Source organism: Halichoeres trimaculatus, unplaced genomic scaffold (assembly GCF_033239565.1).
Source record: "Halichoeres trimaculatus isolate MK-OKI-2021-1 unplaced genomic scaffold, fHalTri1.1 fHalTri1_scaffold_8, whole genome shotgun sequence".
Lineage (NCBI taxonomy): Eukaryota > Metazoa > Chordata > Actinopteri > Labriformes > Labridae > Halichoeres > Halichoeres trimaculatus.
This window is the reverse complement of record NW_027437186.1, coordinates 31,046,497-31,074,258: the sequence shown is the minus strand read 5'-3', so window position 1 is coordinate 31,074,258 and position 27,762 is coordinate 31,046,497. Positions and strand designations below refer to the sequence as shown.

Here is a 27,762-nt window from a genome sequence, read left to right as displayed (position 1 = left end):
CTGGCTAATTCGATCATAGCAGACCGCTCTAATCACAGCGCTTCACACGAGGCCAGATCACATCTGTTTAAATGTGTCCCAGATCTCACTTTCCTGCTTCACGTGCAGAACCAAACCCATGATTGTCTGCTTTAAAGGTTGAAGTATATTGTTGCAACAATTGATTGTGGTTAGTTGGCAAGATTATTCTAGATTATATATTAAAAAAACTGCACTTAATGGAAGCACCTACAGCCAAATAACTTGCCGCACTAACTAGGCTTTCCTTCTGTCTAAATTTTTGCTTGTGTTGTACGTTGCTTTGGACAAAAATGTCTGCTAAATGAAACTGTAGACCTTTGGAAAGAAAACTAAAAGAAGATAACTAACAGTCATGCAGACTGCTTGGTGATCTGACTCCCAAATGCCTCATGAAATACTTTCAAAATCCAAAAAAATACTCACGATTGCATATTTCATTCATTACTCTAAACTTATAAACCAATACAGGGGTTGAATTTTAAATACAAAAGTGTAAAAAGAAAATGTTTGTTCATTTTCCACATTTTCTAGTGAAGACCCCTGAGATGATTGAGCCAGGATAATCACTGTATCAGCAGTAGCAGATTAATTTAGGTAACACAACAATGTCTAATTCACTACACATTAGTTAAATTAAGTATCTTAAGCCTTTTTTGTTTGCTGTTTTCTGTTTTTGGATTAGCCCATTAGTGTATCCCCACAGCAGGGGGTCTCTGGTCTCTGGTGTTGCTTAATTGGACGTTGCATTTGGGAAAATAAGGTAAAACCTAGTCCAGTAGTGTGCAAGATGAGCTGGAAAGGCTCAGGGAGTTTTTGGCAAGGTAACCAGATTTTAGTGAACCAATAAGTTCAAAAATCAAATGCTGTGCTTTAGTTTCCACACCAAAAACTGCCAAACCATTCATTGAAAAATACTGCAGGGTGATAAAATGATCACAAAGACGAACTCAAACTGCACCCCTGACACATCTTTTTACCACATATCTCCCTGCATGACTGAGCTTGTAGAAAACATCCTGTACTGACACAATCATGAGAGAAGAGAAGTGAGTCTTTCTTCTTCCTGGTTCCTCGTTTCTGCATCATCACAGCCGTATTGTGAGAACTGAAAGATATATTTGGGCTTGAGGTCAGGTCAGCAGTTTCTCAGAATTCAAACCTGAGATCTACGGTAAGAGGGGCTGGTTTCACACTTCATCTTCACACTTCAGCAGCATTTTTGTAGAACACAGATGTGAAATTGGACAGGTCGAGTGTGGTGTGAGAGCTGGTGTGAGAGCTGATGTAGAGCGTGTTCAATTGTAGCTTGATTTAAAAGAAAAACAATGAGGTGGACAGGTTTGTGAACAAGACAGAAATAGATGAAATACAGATACAAGAGTCTGTTTTTGCACTTTCCAGATTCTTTTGAGCTAACATTTGAAATCTCCTTATATCTATTTCCTAAACTGACGTCATGTTCTTTAAATCTCTGACTCCTTGAAACATCCCTGGAAGGATTTGTCTACTCTGCAAAGAGACGGCCAGAGATTGTAACATTCAGAGAAATAGTTGCATCAAAAGGGCAACAGCAGTGTTCCTTAGTTAACAAGGCTTTTAGCTGCAGAGAATTACATCTGTTAAATAACGGAAATACCAACTGCTACATCTCAGGTCTGCCAGCACAAAGTGGAAAGCACGCTCTCTGTTGTTGATGAAACTCTAATTATTTGTAAAGCTTGAAAAATACAAACATAAATACAAAGTAATGCTTCAAGCTATAGAAACAAAAAGTACCAGCCATCAAGTCACAGCAGAGGCATAATCAAATAAACCCCTCAGTTTCCTCCGCCTCAGAGCCGAGCATAGACTTCAGCTTCACATTTAATGTAATAAAAGCTGCTCTTTCAATGATAATGGAAGCACACGCAGTACAAATGTGGAGCTTTTCAGTCTCATAATTGGTCGGGACTCATTTAGGATGCCATGAGGCATAAAAAAGCAGGTCAAGGACAGCTCGAGACAGTAAGAATTGATTCTGGGCCGTAAAGGGTAATACAACAGAGGCTTCTGGGAAATGGCCTCCGTCCAATACAAACTACAGTATGTTAAACAACGACACCTCTGTGCACTCAAAGCTGATACATCCCCGCTGAGCTCTCCCTCACATTTAGTGAGACTGAGAGCGGTTTCAGGTTGCAGGTTCTCCGCTGAAAGAGGGCCAAAGTTTTCACTTTATTATCTCCTGCTACAAACAGCTGACACCGTAACAAGATGAGGAGGGAGGAAGAGACTTAAAGTCAGCGACAGAGAAGCCAGGGATTGATAGTCATCAGACAGCGGTAATGAGGGACCTGTCAGAGGAATTAAATCAATGAAATTAACGGACACATTTCTGTGAATGTGTGTGCGTGTGGAAAGGAAATGTCAGATTGCTTTTTCCAGCCTTGTTCTTTATTTGTGAATTAGTTAAATGTCTCTAACAAGTGACGTCTTCATGCTGCTGAACACAGGAGGGGTCTAATTTCCCCAATCATCACAGTTTAATGTCAAGCAGCTTATCTGCACCTCCCACTTTAATGGCTCCTCACTTCAAAAAGCACTATATTTTTCAATTAGGAAGGTGGGTGTTTAAGGCTCAGAGAGGGGCAATTTAATTTGACATAAAGTGAAGAAAAATAGGAATGCATCAATGGATAAACAGGCTGGAGGGAAAAACAGAAATTTGTCAGAATGAGTGGTTTTGTTCTTTAGAGCTGCTCTGTTTTTGTTACATGTTACTTTCAAAATTTCAACATGCACAGGGAGGATGTTCCTCTGTCTGTTGCATACTTGCATGAGAGGCTCTTCACATTTTGTCCAAAGCTATGCACACTGCATGGTCCACCCACACACATGATTTCACTTGTTTGGATAACTTGAGCTCTTCTCAGGAATGTGCGAGTGCATTGAGTTTATCCCATCAATGACTTTTAGACTTCAAGGGTGTTGACCTCAACTGTAGCCCAGCACAGGTTTGAGGTTTTATCACTCACTCTGATGAAAGAGTCTTTATGTAAGTTACACTCACCGGCCACTTTATTAGGTACACCTTGCTTGTACGGGATTGGACCTCTTTATGCATTCAGGATTTGTCGGCTGCACATTCATAATGAGAATCTCCTGTTCCACCACATCCCAAAGGTGCTCTATTGGATTGAGATCTGGGGACTGTGGAGGACATTTGAGTACAGGGAACTCATTGTCATGTTGAAGAAAGCAGTCTGAGATGATTCCAGCTTTATGACATGGAGCGTTATCCTGCTGGGAGTAGCCATCAGAAGATGGGTACACTGTGCTCATAAAGGGATGGACATGGTCAGCAACAATACTCAGGTAGGCTGTGGACTTTAAACCATGCTCAGTTGGTACTAAGGGGCCCAAAGTGAGCCAAGAAAATATCCCCCACACCATTACACCACCAGCAGCCTGAACCGTTGATACAAGGCAGGATGGATCCATGCTTTCATGTTGTTGACGCCAAATTCTGACCCGACCATCTGGATATGGAGCAGAAATCCAGACTAATCAGACCAGGCAACGTATTTCCAATCTTCTGTTGTCCAGTTTTGGTGTTGCTGTGTGAATTGTAGCCTCAGTTTCCTGTTCTTAGCTGACAGGAGGGTCACCCGGTGTGGTCTTCTGCTGCTGTAGCCCATCTGCCTCAAGGTTGGACGTGTTGTGTGTTCAGAGATGCTCTTCTGCAGACCTCGGTTGTAACCAGTGGTTATTTGAGTTACTGTTGCCTTTCTATCAGCTCCAACCAGTCTGTCCATTCTCCTCTGACCTCTGGCATCAACAAGGCAATTTGGCCCAAAGAACTGCCGCTCACTGGATATTTTCTCTTTTTGGGACCATTCTCTGTAAACCCTGGAGATGGTTGTTGGTTAAATTCCCAGTAGATCAGCAGTTTCTGAAATACTCAGACCACCCCATCTGGCACTAACAACCATCCCACATTCAAAGTTACTTAAATCACCTTTCTTCTAGACCATGTCTACATGCCTAAATGCACTGAGTTGCTGCCAAGTGATTGGCTGATTAGAAATTTGCGTTAAGGAGCAGTTGGACAGGTGTGCCTGATAAAGTGGCCTGTGAGCAGATAGTGTAATGCTACCTAAGGCTGCAGTTGAATTACATTTCACTCATTTCATTGAGCTATATTCCTTTATTTATCTTGCCCTCCAGGAAAATATGAAACCTCGCTGAGTGATGTGTGCCTTCTGAAACTGAAAAGTAAATAAAACGCAGACAACAACATGCCTGAGCTCGCAGCAGAGAGCTTTAAATGCAGCCAACAGTTTCACTTTCAGACGGCTGCGGCATCCCATGTGGTCTGCTGTCGTGCCTGTTTCATTTAATACATCAATGTCGTTCTGAAATGAGCACTGCAGATAAAAAAAAAAAAAAAAAACACTTATGAAACTGCTTTCACAGAAGCAATACAAGCCAAAGCAGACAACCATGACCGCATTGTTTTCACCTAACACAATAAAGCAAGGAGACATCTGCCAGGCAGGTGAAGGCCAAAGCACCTGCAGGTATGAAGAACAGAAACAGAGTCTAGCCTGAAGGAGACTGCACGCAGCACTGTTTACATCTGAATAGCTCTCCCTGAAATAAATAGCAAAAGGGTGAAATTATCTGCTTTGGGCTGATCAGTCTGCCAAATGCAGCTCTAGAAATGAGGCCACCCTGTGTTTTTTTTTTCCTTTTATGCACAAGATTTTTTTCACACAAACGAGCTGATTCCAAATTTCCATTCCTAAGTGGAGATATTCTTTCTAATCACACACTCAAAACAGAGACAAACATATGAGCATATTTTGCATTAACCTCCTCCGTTTAACTGAGCTCCACCTGTGATCTCCTTCAAAGGTCATAGCCTGCAAGAAAAAGAGTCCAGTCATGAAAGGAAGCTGGTTTTTGTGCGGTTTCCTATCCCTGTCAAAGTGAAGTGGCCACTTAAACAGGAAATGCAAACTGATGCTGAGTGGGCAGCCGGGCCGGACAGCACCAACAGATGTGAAATCCAAAATATGCACAGTAACAACACGCAGCGGAGACACTGGCCAACCACAGTCATCCAACCAACTCTTGGATAAAGGAAATAATGTAAAGTTAAAGAGAGGTCATGCACTGTAGAGAAGAGGGAAAACACTCCAAGAAAGTCCCTATTTTATAATCTAATGACAACTGTATTTACACTCATGGGCATGGAAGGATTTGATGTTAGGCCGTATCATTTTTTACACAAGAAGCATTGGTCCGCTAAAACAACAGTGTCAGCGTTCAGCATCTGTGTCTGAGTGTGTTTGTGCATGTGTGTGTGTGTGTCACAAAGCCACATCAAACTGAGGCTGCATGTAAAGTGAGAATGCAGGAAACACCCCCGGACTCTCTTGCTTGCGGCGAAATCTACAGCTCATGTGTTTGTGAAATGACTGTCTGCTCTCATCGACAGGATGTGAGCTTGCGGTTTCTCCCTCCTCCCCCACCTCCTCCTCTATCTGTCCCTCATCTTTCTTCATCTCAGGGGGTAATTACATCCGCATGTCCAAACAGGATATGTTGGAGGGAAGACGGTGACCGTCATATTCATTTCTGGACCATGTGCTGACCCTTTATGGATGTGTTCAATTAGGCTTTGAGGCATTTTTAAAGATGGAGTATCATCAATATGTTCACAATAATTGACCATAGCAGGTAATTTCCTCTGATATCACAGTCTGGTTAATAAACAATTGTGCTGTTATCACCTGCTCCAAGTTGTATTGAACATAGTGTCTGACTAGCATTTAGCTGCTTTTTAATATTAGCTTCCATTAGCCTTGTAAACAGCCTCAACTGCTTTCAAATGAAATGGTTTGTTTTAACTACAAAAGGAAACTTTGAGGTTACAATCATCTGAATTACTCAGCAGGAAACGGTTGGGAGCTAAGATCAGCTGTTATGACTTAGCCGTCAATAGCTATGGGGCTCAAAATGAAAGTAGTTTTACCTTAAGTTAAAATACATATATATCATTAGTTAAACACATGCTATTGCTACAAATTATAGATTTCCACCTTCAAAATAAAGCTAAGATACAGTCTTTGCTGGTCATGGCAATGCTAGCAGGGATGCTAGGATGCTGTGACTGTAGCAGTAGTGTTAGCAGCCTCCAAGTGATCATATTGGTGTCGAAGAGACTAACTATATTGCCAAATAGCATAAGAGTCAACTGATAAACATTTCATTTCTTCTTAGCTAACTAAACTTTGTGACAGAGCTACCAGTTATGTAAATATGTTGCATATGGAAGTGTAAGCAAGCTACCCAAAGCTAGCTATGTATAATTTAGATGCTAACATACTGTAGCTAATTGGTCATAGATGCTGATGAATAATCAAATGTGACGTTTAATTCCATGATTAATAGATCTAAATTAGCTAGTTAGCATGAAAACTTCTGATATGGTATTGTTACATAATCAAATAAGAAACTACGTAACAAAGGGTTGGTCGCTAATGAGTGATCCAGCTTGTTGTTAAACTGTTACCTCTGGCCTGATTTCAAAGAAACATCCATTCACTTTCAGTTCCTGATCCATCACAACAGAAAACAACTAAAGGACTCAGATCCCCTCAATGCCTTAGGGCTCTTGATCCTGAGCATGAAATCAGTCCAAAATACCCTCTGTACGTCCAATACAAAGTACAGAAAAGGATGAAATATGACAAACAAAGTAGCAGAGGTCGATCTGGGGACAGACACAATGAAGTAAAATGTGCTTTAAAAAGAGAGGGAGACCCAAATACTCTGTGAAATATTCCCTCATTAGCCTCACTGGGTGTCATTTTCTTGCACATAATGTGAGTCATTATTTATGACTCATGTGAAAAAGTCAAGATACACATAATTAGTACAGTGCAGTGTCTGCTAATTAGCTGCATTATGGCTCTGTGAACCCTCAGACCCCTTGTGATATAATCCTTCAATGACAGGCGGGCAGAATCCGAGGGGAGCTTACAGAAACAAAGAGGTCAGCTCGGAAAAGAAAACCACGACGTGAAATAATGACCCGGACTCATGTAAAAGGCTTAAACAACAACTGAATGAGTCTCCTTTTAAGAAGGCCCCAAAACTCTATCACTGACTTTGGAACCAAGAGTGTGATAAGAGCCTGAGCCCTCCACACAGTTTCCTTTATGACTAGCAGCACTTAGCAGCTGCTTAGAGAAGCATTAGCTGAAGCCCCTGCAGGGGAAAAGAACACCATATCTGGAGTGTAGACACACTTTCATACCAGTTCTTGCTATTTTCCTTAAGAAAGGAAATATTAGCAACTAGCCTGCTGAATACTAACTGCAGGAGAGCTTGGCTGTCTGTGCTGTCAAATGTTACAACCATGCTAGGGGGTTTAAAACAGCAGGAGAAGATAAGGATAAGATGTAGATGATACTGTGAATAGAACAGCTCAGTGGGAAGCTGCAGAACACCCAGCACTGTTAAAATGCTGCAGGAAATCTACAAATCAAACTCATATCAGTGTTTTTCCACAGCTGCAGGTATGTAAACCAAGAGCTCAAAGTACAGAATTTATAGCCAAAATATCTGTCCCTCGATGAGCATTACAGTGCATAAAAATGATAAAATATACAACATATACTCCAAACAAAATAAGAGCTGTGTCACTCTGACTCCTGCAGGTGAGGTTGACCCCACTCCAACATGCTGCTCTCATGTCGTCTTCCTTACTTCTCCCTCTATCCTCCTCCTCCCCTCTCCAACAGGTTTTAAGCTCTGCCATGACATGTGACTGCATTAATCTCCCTTCCCTTCATTCCTTCCCCCAGCTGCAGATTTGACACAAAGCTCGGTGATTTGGTGCATCAGTCGATGATGTGATATACTAAGCTGGAGACTGAGGAGGACACATATTTATGTCACATCACTGAGGCATTGTGAGTCTGTCCTGGGGTTTCAATGTGAGCAGCTATTAGCAAACAAATCACATGCTGTAGGAGCTGCTGCCTCTTTTTGAACTTGCACAATAGAAGTAGAGCAAATGAGCAAAGAGGAAAGTTAACATGACAGAGTAGGGGGGTTACTGAGTTCATGTGCATCAACAAATAGTCTCTTTTTATGTCCCATATTCCAGCGCTAAACAGTGACAGCATGAAAACAGCCTGCAGAGATGGCTGCTAAAAACAATGATTGCATTTAGATAAGCAACGTGCAGCTGTGTGCACTGCAGTACAAAGTCAATATTGCAATACTCATGGGATGCTCAAGTGCACGGGTCATGTACAGTATTTCTCTGCACCCCCACTCATCCTGAACAAAGGGCAGCAGCACGGGAGAAAGTGGGTCAACCTTTCACACCAGAGAGGTGGCAGATGCTCCTCTGAACCGCACAAACAAACAAACAAACATGCACGGCTTGTCATGCATGCACACCAAGGCACATGGAGTGAATTTAAGACTACATACTGTGTCCAGAGTCCCTGAGGGATTGCACAAAAACCCACACAGATTCAGCAGATGAGCCAACAAACAAAATGCAGCCAAACACATTCATTACCCCCTAATGTGGCTGTGTATGCAGACAGACGCACCATTCGGACTCATTTTGCTCACATTTCTTTCTCTTCTGCACAGACAAATGGACAAAAACACACTCCTGGCAACTCTTTCATCTCTCGGCTACTGCAGCAGAAGCTCTCAGCCACCAGCACAGAGACAGAAGGCCTCACCATAACAACCACTGAATGGAAACTGCAACGAGCCGTTCTCCTTTTATTTCAACGCTGCTTCCTTTGTGGGTCTTTCGGCTGTAACAGACTATGCACGTGAACTTGATTTGAAGCTGCGTTTTAAGAACAGGATCTTAAGCACACACACCTGAGCTGAAGCTGCAGCTTTGAAAGCACAGAGCAATGACAACTAATACGCACAACATAAGAGAATGAAGAAGAAGAAGAAGAAGAGTCTGTACCTGAATCTTCATTTTCCAACAGGAATTCATGTCTGGATCCTGAATCCCTTTCACCTCTCCCCCACACTCACTCACACACACATACACCCACACCCACCCTCACACAGACAATGGTTCCTCAGGGAGGTTACATGCCCTCTCTGTAAATCCTTGAGGTTAGCCGAGACGAGAGAGGAGAACGGGAGAGAAAAAAGACAGCCGAGCCTCTGCAAATACGGAAGTGGAGCTGAGGCAACAATCGTCGTCGCCGTGGCGACTGCAGCTAAGGCAGCTCAGCCAGGAAACAAAGACAGACAGAGGAAGAGATAGGGAGAGAGATGGCAGAGGGAGGGAGAACTAGCGGCTGCCCTACATTTTCTTCATACACACACAAACACAGAGAGGCTGCTGCTGCTGCATGTCCAGGCTAGTTCTACCTCTCAGCTGCTCACACATACACACACACACACTCACACATAATAAACACAGAGTCAATCCGGCAGTGTAATCCCATTGGCCGAGCAAGTGCTTCCTCCAGCTGATCTTGACGAGGATGGGGGAGGGGCAAACTCTGCTGTTGAATTATTAATGAGAGGGCGGTGCTGTCCTTTAAATAGCCTCCTCCTGTTCTGTACACTGAGCTTAACCTCAGAGAACCTCCCCCTGACCCTGCTTAAGCCAGTCCTGAAACCAGCAGACACCCAGACACACACTCTCACATGCACACACTCTCACCCTCACACACTCCATCTGGTCCTTTGTCCATGAGGCAAAAAATCAGCAAACAAACCTTTTAAAAACAACCATGACTGCCCACCAATCAGAGAGGACGTTGCTGCTGGTTCATCCAATCTAAGGCAGGTACAGGGAGAGGAGAGGTGATTTATGACACACATTTTCTCAGGTGTATTCAAGGACAATGATACTGAGTATTAAACAGACTGAAGTCCACTTATAATGATTATTATGTAACACAACTATAAAACCTTTTAATTCAACCATTACTCACTGATACATGTGCTTTGAAGTTAAAACTTAGACTAAGTATGCAACAAAAATCTACTGGGGAATTAAACTGTTTTTAGAAAGATGGAAAACAAATCATAAATAAGGTTTTGAATGAAGCCTACAAGTTAAGATAGGATAAATGCCAAATAAACACAAACCTGTCAGATATGATAATCTATTTTCTGTGAAGTATAAATTTAATGTTAGTGCTTGAAATTGTTTATTTTATTTTTTTACTGAATTCCTTTGATGCTAATCTTAAAACAAAGATGTATAAAACTAATGGTCAAAACTGCAAAGCATTCCTCTGTAAATCATGCTAAATATTAAATGGCTGCAGATCCAACATGGAGGGTAACACACACACACAAAAAACCTGTGGTTTGATGATTTATTTATTTATTTAGCTTTTTTTTTTTTTTTTTTCTTTCTTTGATTTTTGTATTTGAGTCTAGAATTTTTTTCTTTTTTTTAATTTATTTTTTATTTTTTGTATGACAAATATATATGCATATAATTTTTTTTATAGATATATTCTCACTTTTATATTGTTTGGTCCAATGCAATGTTGTGTTTTTTTCTCCATGATGCCCATCATGCCAATCCAAATCCAAATTTGGATAACTATTCTCTCTTTGTAAAAAGAAACATGGTTTTACAACGCCTCATTGGTATGCAAAATTGTACTCTATCCATTCGTCCCATACCATTAGGCTTAACTCTTCATGACCTCCCATACAAAGTCTGCCAGAGCACAACTTTACATAATTACATGCTGCTGAGTCTATGTTTTGCATAAAACTTTTGCAAAACAAAAATACCACTCTTATATCCCAGACTTTGATAAAATGTAGAGGCTTATGGGAGTGCAGATGGCCTTGTGGTTTAGGTCCTGCTCCATGAGGTTAGCCCTTGCACAGGTGGCTCAGGTTCAAATCCAACCTGTGGTCTTTCCTGCATGTCACTCCCTTCTCTTTCCCTGTGCCCTACTCTATCCACTGTCCTCTCTACTATCTAATTGAAGGCATAAAAGACCAAAAAATAACTTTGAAAAATGTATAGACTTATGAACAGTCTAACTAGATAAATTGCTCAAAAACGCAATAAACCATAGAAAAATGAAAAATTTATGCATATTTTTGACAGAAATGTCATGACTGCATCCCTCGAAAATATATAAAGAGTGATAATGTGTATTCTACGTAGAAAACCTTGTGAACAACTGGGGTCTAGATTGTAATGTTTTTGTTGATTACTGAATTTCTGCAAACACATTAGAGGAAAGAAGCAGCGCATGCTGAAAACGCAATATAAGAGTGTTTTCCCCAGATTGATGGGGATGAATTTACAAAATCAGGTTGTGATTATTTAGAATTACGATGATGATGGGAACGTTTTGATGATGATGTAAAGAGTTTGACAGCCAGACGCTGTCTTGACACTGGGGGGTTGTTCAGGTCTTCTTTAGTGGATAAGGAGTCCTAATCTTCCCTTTCATTGAGCAACATGGCGGCTAAGGCGGCTTTCACCTCTAAATACAGTCTTAGTGCAGATCCACAGGCCCAGCTCGTGGACTTTGGCCTCTTAACACTGGAAGGAGATTTCATACTTTAAAGCAACAGTCTCTTTAAACGGTACACACTTGGATAGTCAGTACATACAATTAAAACTAATATTAAAGTGTACGTTACGATGCAATATGATACAACATGATATGGTACGATATGCTGCATTGACGTTGCAGGTAAAATCAGACCAGAATGTGGCACACATTGAGATCATGCCATATTTAAAATGTTCCTCAACACAGAATGAGAAATTACAGCAGGGAGACACCACAGCACAGTGTGAGTGAGAGGTAGAAAATGGGACAAAAGACACAGTTTGGCGATGAGGCAACAGCAGGAAACAAGAGAGCGAATGAGCTGCTGATTTCACACAGGAAGAAGCTCCTGAATCCTTTCAGACCGTCATGGTATCAGGTAGAGATAGTGCATCTAATTTACAGCATGCCAACACAATGCCTCTAATCCTGTCTCTTTAGCGACACTAATCTTTGCACGTTTGAAGAGAAAGAGATATAATTCAGCCATCAAACCTCTTGGGATGAAAGCAGGTCACAGAAAAGATTGCAGAGCCAAGGTGAGGAGAGGATATATCTGAAGCTGGAGAAAGCAGAGCTTTCAGGTGGGAGTGCGGCTTCACCTTTGCAAAACATAATGAGGCTGTGATCTCACGGTGCAGTTTGACAGAAACACTGCAGGGATTTCTGGTATAAATCTGAGAGGAGTGGAGGGTTATAGAGAACAGAGGTTGAACTGATTATAGCCCCTGACCAAAAAAAAGAATCACTCAAACACTATAATAAAAGATGTATAAAAGCCTGACGGAGGTAAGGGAACGAGAGCCGGGCAATTCAAAGTCAGAGACCTGAGACAAGAAAAGATGGAGGATTGTAGGGTCGGATGGAGCCGTTAAAGACAGAAATTTAAGGCAAAATGTGAAGTGACAAAAAGAGCGCTACAAAAAAGAGAGTTGTGCTCTCAGCTGAGAAAGAATCATGTCAGATGTCTCACCAGGCATGAAATTGAGCTCTAATAACCTTTTTGGGTTCGTATTCAAATACAGTCATGCATACTGATAACTACAACTTTAAAGCTCATCTACCTGCGGCACTTTTCAATCAAATCCACCTCAAATTAAGAGAAAGAGACAAGGGAAGCAAAGCAGTAATGAAGAGCATGAAAACGCACTCTTCAGAAATGATTCAAAGTCTCTTCCTGGTTTAATATTCTGTAAAATGTTGAGAAAGTGCACAGGGATCTTTGCTTCTTATCTGCTGTAACCGAATGCAATGCTTTGATCCGCTGCCTTGCCTTTCATTTACATATCTGTGTGTAATGCAGCGGAGGAGGGCTTGTGAGCTTTGTGCGTTCATAGTACATAATCTGCTCACCAAAACACTCATGCACGCACGAACGGCGGTTAAGTGGGCTGTCACTGCAGAGGCACGACAGCCCATGAAGCCATCACTTTCTGTTCTAAACTATCGGGAGGTCAACTGTAGCAGCTTTATTGATTTGCAGTTCATCCCTCTGCCTGCTGTCCACCCGATCCCCCTTTATCTCACCATCTTTTCAATTTTGACACCCACCGGGGCACATCGATCTCGACCTGAGAAAGCCAATGGAGATTTCTGGAAAGGTGCTCCTGCTGTGAACAAACGTGAGTGTCAGCCGGCTGCTCGGGTGTGACAGGGAAACACACCTCAAGCTGACCTCTTTCTGTAAAAGTCACACATTCAAGAGCCATTTCTGACCTTGCTACAAGGCTGGAATCAGGACTGTGGAGCACTCTAGTATACAGTGGGGAAAATAAGTGTTGAATACGTCAACTTTTTACTCATTACATTTATTTCTATAGATGCAATTCAAATAAAATTTCTACAAGACATTGGTATTAGCTTAAATAATCCACACATGAAAAGAAATCATGACATTTAAGACGATAACACAGGAAACAAGTATTGAACACACCATGGAAAGGCTGTATACTTTGGCAAGGAAATGCACCATACCACCTGAAATCTGTCAGACTTTTATCAAAGCACCTGAATATTCCAGCACCACCTTACCATCAACAGGCCACGCACAGGAGCTCCTTGCAAGATTTCTGACCAGGGAGTCAGAAAGATAGTCAGAAGAGTACTCAACGAGCCAAGGACCACCATGAAAGTGCTCCAGAAAGACTTGGAAGCAGCAGGTACAATTGTTACAGAGAAAACAATAGGCAATGTACTCCATCGCCATGGCCTCTATGGACGCTCAGCCCGCAAGACTCCATTCCTCAAGAAAAGGCATGTTGAAGCTGGTTTAAAGTTTGCTAAACAGCATCTTGACAAGCCTGTAGAATACTGGGAGAAGGTTGTCTGGTCAGATGAAGGGAAGTAACAGTGAAGTTTGGAGGTGGAAGCATCAAGGCATGGGGTTGTTTCTCATCTCATGCTGTTGGCAAACTTCATATAATTGACAGAGCAATGAATGGAGCCATGTATGGGGAAATTCTTGATATGAATCTGCTGCCATCCACCAGGATGATGAAGATGAGACGTGGCTGGACCTTCCAGCAGGACAACGATCCAAAGCAGACAGCAAAGTTGACTCTCAAATGGTTTCGAAAAAAGAAAATCAATCTGTTAGAATGGCCTAGTCAATCACCTGACTTATATCCAAGACAATCTGTGCAGAGGAATGGGCCAAAATCACACCTGAGCAGTGTGGGCGATTAGTTAAAACATACAAGAAGCTTCTGGAAGCTGTCATTGCAAAAAAAGGCTTCTCCACTAAGTATAGGATGAGTCTCAGTTAGCTTGATTAATACTTTTTTCCTGTGTTATCACATTTAATTCCACATAATCATTATTTATGGACCTGAATGTTGTGATTTCTTTTCATGTGTGGATTATTTGAGTTAATACCAAAGTCTGGTAGAAATTTTGTTTGAATTGCATCTTTGGAAATAAATGTGATGAGAAAATAGTTGACGTGTTCAATACTTATTTCCCCCACTGTATTTGCTTCAGATTCACACCTGTTGCAGTGTAATGCACATGCAAGCTTTAAGTTAAGATGCACATATTTTACTGCAGAGCCAAACAGAACATTTACAATTATACTAGAAAAATCTATAACTACTGCTGTAAGCTACAAAAAAACAAATCGAGTTGAACTAAGTTCATTAAATGCTGCAGGACTCATGGATTCATCATTAAGTCCTGCTAGTAAAGCTTATCCTAGAGTGCCAAAAGACAGAAGTGTTTCTAAAAGGTGCAATCGAGGATGTGCAATCATGTAGAAAAATCAACCCTCAGGTTTGTGTAGAACTGGGAAAAAATGTAAAGGTTACGATAAAAATGTTTCATGTTTTATTCATGAGGCAAATATGAAAAACGTGTACCGAGGGTCAGAGCAGAAAATTACCTGAGTCTGAGCCTCTTTTTCACATTCTGTATTCACATTAGCTGCTTTATCCTTGTGTATCTACAGCATGTATTAAATCTCTGCCAGTCCAGAGAGAGGAAATCTTTCTGTTGCTAAGGTTTCTGCTTTTTTCTGTTAAAGGAATTGAGGGTTTCTTCTTATCTGACTCAAAGGGAACGTGGATGTGGGATTGTGGAGCCTGGTGAGTGAGATTTGAGACTGAAAAATAAAACCGACTTGGCTGAAACTGGAACAGCAGATGGATGTGTGTTTCCCAAAAACTCATCCACCAAACTAGGAGGACAGTAGAAGAGCACAGACCTCAAACTAGGCCAATAACCAGGTTTGCAAGCATGTAACACATGACTTTGTAAAAATAGACACATTTCCATGGAAATTTAAATTTTGCTCAAATTGGAAAATTGATTCCAGCAAAGGACTACTGCCCATCACACCAATGGTGAGGAGGAGGTTGCCTGAGCCAATATTTCCTCTGTGTGATTGCATTCATTTGCACTGCAGAATTGAATATGTCCAGTTGGTTTGGTCTCAAACACATTTTCAGTGACATTTACAAGTCAGATATGTTTTATTGAATCATTTCGAAGCGCTCTGTCTGCTCTGTGAAAACATGAACGCAGTGTTCTTCTGTGAGAGCGTAATCTGCTAACGTCAGTCCTGATGCTGAGTCCTCACAGTCTCTTCTCATGTTCGCTGTGACATGAAGTACGGAGCAGAACACACACTGTATCATTAATGGGTGACTCACAGTGATGGCAGAGAGCAGGACACACTGTACTTAGAAGAAATACGATGATGGACAAGGTCACAGTATCTAATCAGAGCAGCAGTTATTGTAAAATTAGACCCAGAGCATGAAATGAGCTGAAGATAATACTTACTGAAGTGGCTCATTCAAGAGGTTCACAGAGCTGACAAAATTTTAGCCAGAGTACCCCAGAATAAAACACTCTCCTAAGTATCCAGAGTCATTTCTAAAATAAATTAAACTCAACAGGAATTTAAGGATTACATCATCAAAATGTGAAAAAGGTTGAATATCTCTGTAAAACACACAGAGGAAAGTAGTAGTATTCAGGTACATAGAGGCATCCAGAATAAAATTAGCATTTTCACTCTATGAATGGAGGCCTGGGTCTTAGAGGCGTGCTTGAAAAACATTTTGATGCTGTTGGATGAAACTCAAGATAGTCACCAGCTTCCTCCAGATTGACCGATGCCCCTTCAGAGGTCATAATTTTGCTTTTTGAATCCATTTTTGATTCAGGAGTGACACTGCTAGGTGTCGCCCTGTCTTTTCCTTGTCTGTTTCTTATAATTTTTTTCATCTTTTTTTCATCATCTTTGCATTTGGAGTGGGTCATTACTTTGTACGGTTCATCTTCAGTGATATTTTTACTACTCTTTTCCTGTGTTAGCTGGAGATCCTACATGTAACCATGGCCACATTGTTTACATGTGAAAGCCTGATGTTTCCCCACAAGGTGAGGAGAAGGAGGTGAGGACGACGTGCTGGTTCTCAGGTGTGAGCTAAGAAGTGACGACATCAACCTGTCCTTCCATCCATCGTTATTGGGAACGTAAGATCTATCTCCAGTAAGATGGACGAGCTAGCTGTGCTAACCCAGTCACAGAGGGTTTGCCAGAAGGCAGAGTAGCATCATGCTATTCACAGACATGGCTAACGGCGTTAACGCTGGACACCAGCGCCACATTGGAAGAACTTCACCTGCTGTGAGCAGACAGGATACAGGAGACGATGGAGAGAGGAGGTGGAGGCTGGCTGACTGGAGAATGATGGACAAGCTGTCATCATCTATTGTCTTATAGACCTTTTTGGACTTTCTGAACACTTTCTTACTTTTGTTTTTCTTGATTGCGGCTGTGACTCCTGAATTTCCCCTTGGAGATAAATTAAGTATTTTCTATTCTATTCTATTCTATTCTATTCTATTCTGTTCTATTCCTCTGGGGAGCCCCCTGCAATGGGAGCAGTGGTCACCTGTGGCTGCAGGGGCCAGTCACATCAGCACCTGGTAGAGGTTGGTGTTTGGCAGGGGTGGCTGGGCTGAAGGGTGCGTGGATTTGTTGTTAATATTTAAGTAAAGTTCACACTTAAATAGTATGGTGAAGCACTTTGTGTTACATCTTTTGTATGGGGCTTTATAAATGAAGGTTCGATTGAGATTGGATGATGCAAACACAGGATATGTTTAAAATATGAATGAAAGAGAAAAATGTGCCAAGACTGAGAATCCTTTGATTTTTTTTCTTTTTGCTAACAGGGGCATAAATGGAGATTTATTGATACGCTTTAAAACAGCACAAAAACTGAGCAGAATTACCTTTGAATTTAATGTGTATTCAACATTTGACATACCACACTTGACTAAAATATATCCAAGTATGCAATATCATGATACATCATTGCTCTTTCATTGAAGCATAAAAATACTGAGCTGGCGTCAGGAAAGCCGTGTGCAGCCTTCAGGTTTATCAGAAAAATATCGTAAGTCCATTTTCTGATAGGATCAAAGTGAACCCATTCCTGAGATCAGACATGCTCTGAAAAGAGCATTTTACAGATCAGTGGCTGGACAATATCCAGTGTGGATTTCATCATCTATCAGTCAAACTTTAAACTATCTGGGCAGAAAAAGCTCCAGATTCAGAGGTATTTAGTCAAGTGAAACAGACATGAAAACCTCTTTGTTTCTTAGTGTCAATTTCATATTGCACATGGAAAACGTCTTATAATGAGGGAACTCTATGATTCATTTAATCAACACCTTTGTTAATTAAACAGGAGGGGGAACAGAAAAATGAGCTGTCACCAAAAAAAGAAATGCACCACACAAAGTGTCTGCAGGGCAAACAGCACAAGTCACAACATAAAAAAACATAACTGAAGTCTGCCAAAGCCTAACCATCCAGTCAGCATTCAGCCTTGAAGCATTCTCCCACGTTTGAAAAGAAAGCACAAGTCGATGAGTTCAGAGAGTTGGTGAAATTTAAGACTTCACTGAAAGTGTTTTTTAACATTTTACTTCACAATCACAGAGCTCATGGTTTTGTACTGGAGGACTTTGTTGTTGGTTTGGCACATAGACTGAATTAACATGAGCAACATCTCAGTGACGCCGCCCACTGGTCCTGAAGAGGCTTTCTGGACATGGCAGTCGTCGTGTTGGGAATGCTGACTCAACCTAACCTTTGGTTGTACTCGAGCTGTAAAGCCGAGGTAAGCAGCTACAGCACACACAACTGTCAGTCACGCTCCTAATTATGTAATAAAATAACTCTTAGCTGTGACGTAATTGAGTGGATGGAATGTAAAAGCTTCACAAACAAATAAATGATTGATCAGCTTTTAAACATGTTCTCTTTATTGTGTTTTGCTGTGATATCAATGGGGCTTCCTAGGTTTTTGGAGCAATCCTTACATTCACTTCTACATTAACCTTATTACCTCCTTTCAAGGAGGTTATGTTTTTGGGAGAGAATCACCTTTAAAAAAATAACAAACAGATCTTGATGAAATTTTCAGGAAATGTTCAAAATGGGATAAGGAAGAAGTGATCTAATTTTGGAGGTGATCCGGATCACGGTCTGAATCCAGGATATTTTTTAAGGATTCTTGTGAGATAGGGCCGTTTTCGCCATATGTGTATATAACTCCACAATAAATGGTCAGATTGCTTTGCAAAACAAAACAAGACAAGGTCACCATAATTTCTGACAGATGTAAAAGTACGATCCAGATCCTGGCAATATTCTGGATACTAAGATCTGGAAAATGAATTATGCACTGGGTCATCATCATTTTCAACAATGTCAGGAAACAAATTATCATACAAACCTGCAACTTACACCAAATTGTAGCAGACAGTCTGCTGAAAGGGAGTATAACATTGAAGTAGGACTAAAGTGTTGCGTGACAATCACAATATGCTTGGCGGAGGTCTGCGCTCTCTGAGTGCTTTTCTAGTTTCTAAACAGTGAATTCTGCTTTTTTTTGGCTAAAAAGTTGAGTGGAACCTCCGGAGGTAAAGCTGAAATCTTTTGAAGGTTAAATCTCTATAAACATTTCAAAGCAGTGGATGAGTTTGTGCAAGACAGGCACTGCTGATGATTTTTATTAATGTCTGTAAAATGCTTAAGTTATCGTCTTCTTGAATAATTCCCATCATATAAAGTTTCACATTTTCTCTCAAACAAAGATTCAAGGCTAGAACCTGCACACCCCAAGGGCTTGTCTGTGTGTAAAGCAGCTGCTCTGGAGATCTAGCTCAGGGTCAGGCAGCATTATGAGAAACAAGGGAACCATCAGGAAGCACACTTTCTGCAGATGTAGTTATGCTTATAGAGATGTTGTGTCTGTGGACATGAGTCTGGATTTGGGCACAGAGGTGTAGTGTGAGGAGTATTGTACGTTAGCAAACTGTACGGATAGCAAAAAGTGGGCTGATAATGGACTTTTAGTCCTAATAGTCTGCTACTCAGACTCTTTATAATGAATACAACGTACAAAAGCGGGCTGTTGCTCCATGAGGATGTAAGCTAGAGACACAGCTAAAAGGTTTCAAGAATGGCTGACAGGGGAACAAAAGTCTACCACACACACACACAGCTCTTATTTAAACAACACATAGTTTGGAAAAACTGTTTGACCATTCAAATGTTGTCAGGTCTATGTTAATATTCTGATTTAAATGAGGTAAGAACCTTTTCCTTCTCTGACCCAGACTGATCCTGCTCCTCCAGGATCAAACGTCCTCTTGCCTGCTGAGCCTGACCTTTTGAAATAATGAAAATAGAGGTTAAGACAGCACGGACACAGAGGGTTTTAAAGACGGAGGGTGGAGGTGCTGGCTCATGTTAGTCCTTATTGTCCACTCACATCCTCCCACATGCTCTTGCATAAAAAGCCAGACAGCCCCACAGCTTCTTGTTTGTTCCTGCCAGCGGTTTCAGCTACTAAGAGAGGCAGAAAAAAGGCCCTGCAGCAGTAAAGTACTGAGTCTATCTGTATCTGCATCAGCACCTGAGGCTGGTGATAACCTTCCAAATGAGATAAGTGTTTCAGCAGCGCGTCCGGGTCTAATCGGAGCAAAAGGCAACGGCAGAGGCTGGAGACAGACGTGGATCCTGTGTAAGAGTTTGAGCTGAGTAGATCTAAGAGCCACTGAGTATGAGGGGAATCTCACTCTCTTAATTAAACATCCACAGTATGTGTGTGTGAGAGTTGGCGAGAGGAGTCATTACAATGCAGACAGAGCCACAGTGCCAGAGCTCCCGGTGCTTTTTAACTCACGACCCGGACGACCTATTGTCTCTGGCATCAGACAATTAGTCCGACCACAGCTTAGATGAACAATGCTGGCTAAAACAGAGCAGGGGTATTTTTATTTAAAGCAGAGTGACCACACATATCTTCACATTGCAAGGGGAAAGGTAATTACAGCCGCTGTGTGCATGCAATTCTTTGACTTGGAATCAATGCAAAAGCTGAACCCAGCTGAAAACATCGGCAGACTGTCGAGGGTGATTAAGATTTTATCCTGTCTGTCTCCTTTGAAACGGAAGCATAAACAGATTTAAGGCCCTGTTTTCACAGACTTTTAAAGCCGTTTCTTTTTGAAGGTTGTGTGAACATGATTGATCCAGCCACAACATCAAAAACTCTTTAAATCAATCAAATGTGCATCCCAGCAGGAGTAACCTTGATCTATTAAAAAAAGCAGGAAGCGCTGATGCATCCCCCTCCTCACTGCCCACCCCACTCCCTTTGGCCCTTCCACGGGGTATGACATCATCAGTCATCACCTGCTGTTAAACAGATGGCGCCCCATTACAGACCGCAGACAGGTGGAGAATGCTGCGTTTCCACAAAGACATAAAGGTATTTTTAAAGCATGCAAACACTCTGAATATGACAATATTCCCGTCTTCAAATCTTTAACAACAGTCACACTTTTGCTTCCAAAGATCAGATCAGGATTTCAGGGCTGTAAGCAGCTTCCCTGCAGCAAACAAACCCTCAGCAGGAGACTCCTGGCAGACACACACGCCCGAGGTTACAAAGCTGCCTCTGCTGCATGTAAACCTTCAATCCAAGCCTTCACACTCAGCCAACAGGTCTGAACAACCTCAGTGAAATACTATTAGAGCGTGATTAAAGGCTTAGAGGAAAGGCAACATTAGAATAGCAGGAAGTTGAACTACTTCTATTCCAGCCATTAAATAAGTGAACCTCACTGCGTTTTGAAGCTTCTGCTTTGGCAGCTTGTGTTCCATATTTTTGGTGTAGTCATTTTGTCATTTTGCAATCAAAGGCGACCATTTTTGCAGGGTAGATAAAGGAAAGGTACTATATCTTCATCACAACTTAGGGATAACTTAGGCGTAACCAGCTTTTTCAATTTTGAAAGCAATTGGCAACACAACAGACTTTAGGTACCTAAACATGGTACCTTTTGATTTTTACGTGAATCAGTACCCGATACTTTTGACACAATTCAGTCGGTACCTATTAAAGTACCTAATTGGGTATCAAACTGTTTTGAAAAGAATGACAAAAACTTGGTGTGTTTGCCTTGATAAAACCGCTTAATCTTATTTTACATTTGCGCACTTGTAACTTCATGATTTAAGTTTATCTAACGTAGTTTGTTTAACTTTTTCATAAGAACATTTATAGTGCACTTGATTTCTTGTGAAGTGTTTAATAGAATATGACACACATTATTTATTTATTTATTCATTTATTTATTTACTTTTTCCTGTGCGTCTTTGTAATTATTCTCTGCGTGCCAACATTAATAGCTTCCTGTGCCCTTGGTTGCCTACTCTTGACCTAGAGGCTTACAGGGGTGCAGGAAAAATGCGCCCCAGAAGCACTGCACCACAACTCCACAGGAAGCAGCAGTGGATTACATGAGCTGAGATATAAAGTGCACCACATGCAGTGTCCACGTCCATCTCTGAGAATCAGTGCCTGAGATTGAACAGGTGATCCATAAATTAATCACTTTTACTGTTACTCTTAAATCACTTACTACAAATGCTGAAAAATGTGTTTATGTTAAAGAGTTTAATTGGAGTTAACTCAAGAAGATAACAGCCCAGTTTCTGGCAGTCCCTGCATTTGATAGATCATCTTGTCAGATTATCTTGTGGTGTTAAGTAATTTCACTTCCACGATGTGCGGATGTGAAATTGCAAACATTAACGGGCTCAGTATACACTGTCAGATATCCTGTTAAGTCGGGGAACCCTGAGGATAGCCAAGCACCTACTGTGGATTATGAAACAAATAGTAGCCAGTCAGGAAGCAGATTGATTAAAGAGGGAAGCACAACAGTAAACAAGAAGCAGAAAATGAGATAGACATCATGAGTGTTGATACAACCTGCATCCTGTAAAACACACCACAACTGAACTGACAGGCGCAAGAGGGGTGTTGCTCAACAGCTCTGATGGTTAGTAGGATGAGCATCACAGCTTCCTGCACATCCTGTGCTGTTTGATTATACTTGAGTCACATCAGTGTCAGAGATTTTGTGTTTAAGGTTTGGACAGTTGGGGCTCAGGTTGGTGCACGGGATGTGTTTGATCATGGAATGAAAAATGCAAATGAATGCATTTTAATTTAATATACTGTTGTAAAATCTGTTGTTACACATTATGTCCATGTTTATATTTTTACACACTCTGGCTTCACTTTTTACGCTAAAGGCTGAATCCCTGTCTTATATGAAGTCTATGGATCCAGCTGAACAGAAGCCTGGGAGCATCTCTACACACACACCAAAGTAAACAACAGAGTATTATAAATAATTCCTCTAAGCTCCAACATCAGACAACAGCAGCTTCACAGGAGTTTTGTTTTGCCAATGAACAAACTACTCCACATTCTCCTCAGACAGTTTCATTTCTCTGCAACCCAGCTCGTTTGTAGCGTTAAATACTTTGATTTCAGCATTGGGATGCAGCTCTGCTCACTCCTCTGCACCAAAGCTACCTGAGGCCACTAACCTTGGACTTGCACACTTTCTTCCTCTCCCACATCCACGGATGAAGGATGGAGCAATGAATCTGTCCCCCCACCCACCTGCTCTGATTGCCGTTTTAATGTCCAGTCTCATTTGGCTTCCAGATAAAAACGGGCCAGAGCAACCCCAGCAATTTGCATTTAAAGGCTGTTGGTCTCACATGCCTCATGCATGCATTTCAGTGAAAGGTACATTTGCATTTTGAATGCCTAAAAACGCCCAAATCCAAAGCTCAACATTTCAATCAGAGGAGAGAAAACCAGGGATTTGAGATATTTTGGATTTAAGTGCTGCGATTATTAAAAAAAAAAGAAAAGTTTAAATGAAGCACAGAAAGTTGAGGAGGAAATGACATATTTAGGAGGAAATCCGCCATGATACTGAATTTCAGGAGAGACTTATGCATATGTGGAAAAAGATGACACAGTTCTGAGTGATGCATCAGGCAAAAGCTTCAGGTTAAATAAGTTTGCCTTACAGGGGGAAGTTAGAGCCACTTCACCATCAGATACACCGTTTACTGCACTGCCCTCTGCTGACCTGGTGCTGAATCAACCCCCCTCAACTCATCTCTTCTCTGGGCCAAGGCATTAAATTAAAACCTTAATGAAACAGGTCTGACATTCAGAAATCATAGCCTGGAGCTCCAATACTAATACATGACTATGTAATACTCTGTTATATGACTTTAATAGCTGTATTTAGCAGAATAATAAGAATGGTTTCAGGAAAATGATCCCCTTAGTGACACTTACTTTGAATATAATACTTATACAAATGAGTAAGTACATGTAATATCATAGGAGCTCACTTGATTGTTACCTCTAGAGAAATACAGAACATGTGCACGACCATCTGACCTGTTTCACACTTAACCTTAACTCATTGTAATGAATATAACTGGAACTATAAAAATGAAGCTGCAGCAAATACAAAAAAAACAAAAAACAAAAACAAAACACTGAGCCTAACTCAATAATGGCAAAATATAATATATACTTGTACTTTCATGGCACGTTTCACACAGGAGGAGTAGATAAAGCAAGCAGCAAATTAAAACAAGTACAACACTGCAAGATAAAATCTAGAATTTAAATGAAAAACAAATAAAACAGGAAACAAAAAGCAAGGACAGGATTATACAAAGAACAAATGTGCGAGAAGAAAGCATAGAAGAAGACTAAAACAGGATGTAGAAGAAGATAAAATAAACAAACAGACAGTTGGTTATGTGCAATGGAATAATAATGTGTTTTCAGAGGTTGTAGCTTCTATTACAGCCCTTGGAATTGGTGCATTTTCCAAAAAAGCTGAGCCGTAGATTTTCTTGAACTCATGTCACACTGATCAACAGTTTGTCTGGATTCTGTATTTCAATCCCCCACCCTCATCACTCCAGCAAACTCTTTGAATCTTTCCTGCAGGGACTGAGCCGCAACGAGATGATATCTCCGCTTGGCCCACATGAAAAGAGTTTACAAATCTTAACAGATGCACATTTGAGAGACATCACACATTAGGGAGAAACAATGACAGATTGAACAGTTTGGTTCTTATAGTGTGTACGGTGCAACAATATGGCCAAAACAGCCCACCACACACTGACAGATTTCATTCACCAACAACCAGAGTCTGGACCCTTAATGCAGGAGATCTCTGGTTGTTTTTCTGCCTCAAATCAAAAAAGTGTCCCTTTATTCCTGAAATCTGTCACGTTAAATATAAGGATGCTTCATGCTTTAATAAACTAGCTCTCTAGTTGGCTATCGCTCAGCTCTAGCATACTCGTAGGGCTGATACGTTATGCTATTCTCGTGATTGTATCACGATTTTTTGGGGTGCAAATTTGATTTAAATTGCGATTCTCTGCAGTGGCGTGGGGATTTTTTTTTTTGAGACAGCCAAGCGAGACAAAGCCTCTAATCTGTTTGTTCTTAGGGAGTGGGGTACATAAAAGACTATGTTGCAGCTTGTATATAGCTATTTCATGTAATGGAATGACCTGTTAAGAGCACACAGAGGGCGCTCATTCTACTTACACACACTTGTTTTGTAACCAACACTTTGAACACTGACACACACCCTTTCACCCTCAGTCACTCATTCACACACGTACATTGTCCTCTTGAATTAGCTTAAATATCTTATTAATTTACTCAACCACCCACTCAAATGCAAAACCAGCCGCTTCATGCACAGTGCTAATGTGCTAATCTCCCTGATTTCACTCAGTTGCTTGATGTAGACGATACTGTGATTTGATTGGTTTGAGGCTAAAGACGGGGTGGCTTCCTTTGACACAGTCTTGGCCAATCACAGGTGAGCAGTGTCATGACCGCAGCCTCATCTGATTGGTTAATCATTCTTGTTTTTTTTACCCAGGTTCACCAATTTGGCTTGGCCTCCTTGCGGACAACAGTGTGCAACATCGTATTTTCGCCACTCATTTGCCATATGACAGTTAGGAGGGTGCTGTTTTACACATCGTTAAATGCTCAATAAGGAGAGGAGAGAAATATGGAAGAGATAACAGTGACGAAACACAGAAGAATTATCGAAACTGGAAAGGAGTATTTTCATTAAATCACAGCTACAGTCTAAAAAAAGAGAGGAAGCATGGCTTCCCTTGGCCTCTGTGAGAAGACGCCACTGATTCTTCGATATTTATGAATTTGCAATTTTTAGTTTGCTTTTTAACACCAGACTATGTGAAAAAGTTAAATGATGATGATAATAATGTCCACAGACTCTATCAGGAGCCATATTTTCCCATAAAATGCACATCACTTGAGTCAGAGAGAAACATTTCACCCTCTGCTGGAGAAAAGTGGTAACTCTTTTTTCCAATCCAGTTTATAAACAAAGACTGAAATTAAGAATTTGAAAAAAAAAAAAAATAAATCTGACTGTTAAGTATGTATCCCTGCAATACTCTCTATATTCTCTTTCTACTCTGTTTACAGTGTTTTTTGGTACTTCAGTGTTTTTTGTATATTCTTTATAAAAACTGTTTCATAACCTTTATCTACTGTGTTTATATTCTCTATTTTTAAACCATTTATATTCCCTATTTAAATCTTTTAAACGTATCTTTTTATCCTGTATATCTTTTGTTTTTGACTCTGAGAGCCTTGCACAAGATTTCCAATGTGTTGGTCCATCTACAAAAACCTTGAATCCTTGATTTTTTTTTTTTTTGACAAAGAATCACAATTTTGATATTGTCAAACAAAAAATCCTGATATATCGATTTTTGATATTTTCCTCCCACCCCTTATGCTTGGCCGTTCCCCAGGATATCTGATCATAAATATTGATGTTAATGATTAATTTTCATGATTTCACATCAGGGCTGCCACAAAGCTGACTGTTAAAGTGATGTTTGTATCATGAAATCAGTTCATTAAAGGTTGCCTACCTCTCTTTGTGACGGCGCATGTGCTGCATCAGTAGATCTTAACTTAAAACACTGTTGGTTTCTGGTGACTCATGCCGACTCCTTTATAAAGATATATGACATTTGGCAATCCACTCCTCTCAGTGACCTCCACCTCAAGGTAACGGGACCCTCCCCCCACCCATTAGACTCATCACTCTCCTCTAGTGCAATCTCAAACACTCCCATTGATGTCTCACTGCACATCCCTCCATCGTCTTATTAGGTTTTTCACCTCAGCTGACATCCCTGATAGACTGGAGACAAGGTGCTGGTGTGCACGCTCTAGACTGATCAACATTCGTGCTACATTTCGTCTCCATCTGGGTGAATCTCTCAGGGTACTGGTCTGGATTGTTCTCGAGCTCAAAATGAGGCGGCTGCAAGCTGTCAGAACAGGAGTCAGATCATTTTTGTGACACTAGAAGAAAACTAAAGAATAGAAGGGCGATTTAAAGAGCACATTGCAGTGTTGGTGCAGTTTGATTGTCTCACTCTCCTCTCGACTTTTACTGTTACAGCAATAATGTCACACTTCAGAAGTGCTCTGCTTCATGACCCGCCGCTGCTGCTGCTCGCGTTTCAAAAGAGGAGGCAGTGCAGAGCCGGGGCTTACACGCAGCGCTGAATGAGCCGACGCCTGGGAGGAACAGGTTGTCTCTGTGAAAGGAAACTGCACAGCACATCAAACCGTAACTATTAGGCCTCACATTCCACGAAATGATCCCCTCCACCTCCGGTTATGAGGAGGGAGACACAGAGAAAGACGGTGGAAGGTGTGCAGATGAGCAGGGTGCACTTTACAAGCGTTCTTTTGAAGTGATGAGCATGAAGTCAAAATCCCATCGCTCCCAGCCGACCCCACTCCCAGCCTTCACTTTTTCCTATTTCCTTCTCCTTCCTCTGCTGTCTGACAGATTTTCTGCTATCCCCCATCGTCCTCTCTTCATTCTATCTTCATCTACATTTTCCTCCTTCCAACTCTTCATTTACTCAAGCCTCCTTCCAATCACTGCTCCAATCTCACTCCCCCTGTCAATATTTGTCTGGCCGGCTCTCTGTCTGTGTGCAGACAGCTTTGAGCAAATGTCTTCAGTAAAGAGCGCTGTCTCCTCATGGAATGGGACTGAAACCAGCTCTCAAAGTGGGAGCAGGTGGTGATACTTTCTTGATGACATCTTTTGGCATTTTACAGTGTTTCTTCACAGCTTGTTCCAGCCCTCCGTCTTCCATCACACTCGAGGAATTACAACAACCTTTCCTGAC

At 41.2% G+C, this 27,762-nt stretch overlaps 1 protein-coding gene across 4 annotated transcripts in view; it reads right to left on the bottom strand.

Annotated features, from left to right (window-relative positions):
* marchf8 (membrane-associated ring finger (C3HC4) 8) overlaps positions 1-27,762 on the bottom strand; it is a 136,011-nt gene that overhangs the window by 44,385 nt on the left and 63,864 nt on the right. The window contains exon 1 of one of the 4 annotated variants that reach the window (XM_074675669.1): positions 9,020-9,494. The exons of the other annotated variants lie outside the window; for them this stretch is intronic. Coding sequence (XP_074531770.1) covers positions 9,020-9,049 — 30 coding nt within the window. The 5' untranslated portion in view covers positions 9,050-9,494. Of the gene's footprint in view, positions 1-9,019; positions 9,495-27,762 lie in introns of those variants that run through there. 4 annotated transcript variants of the gene reach the window in all.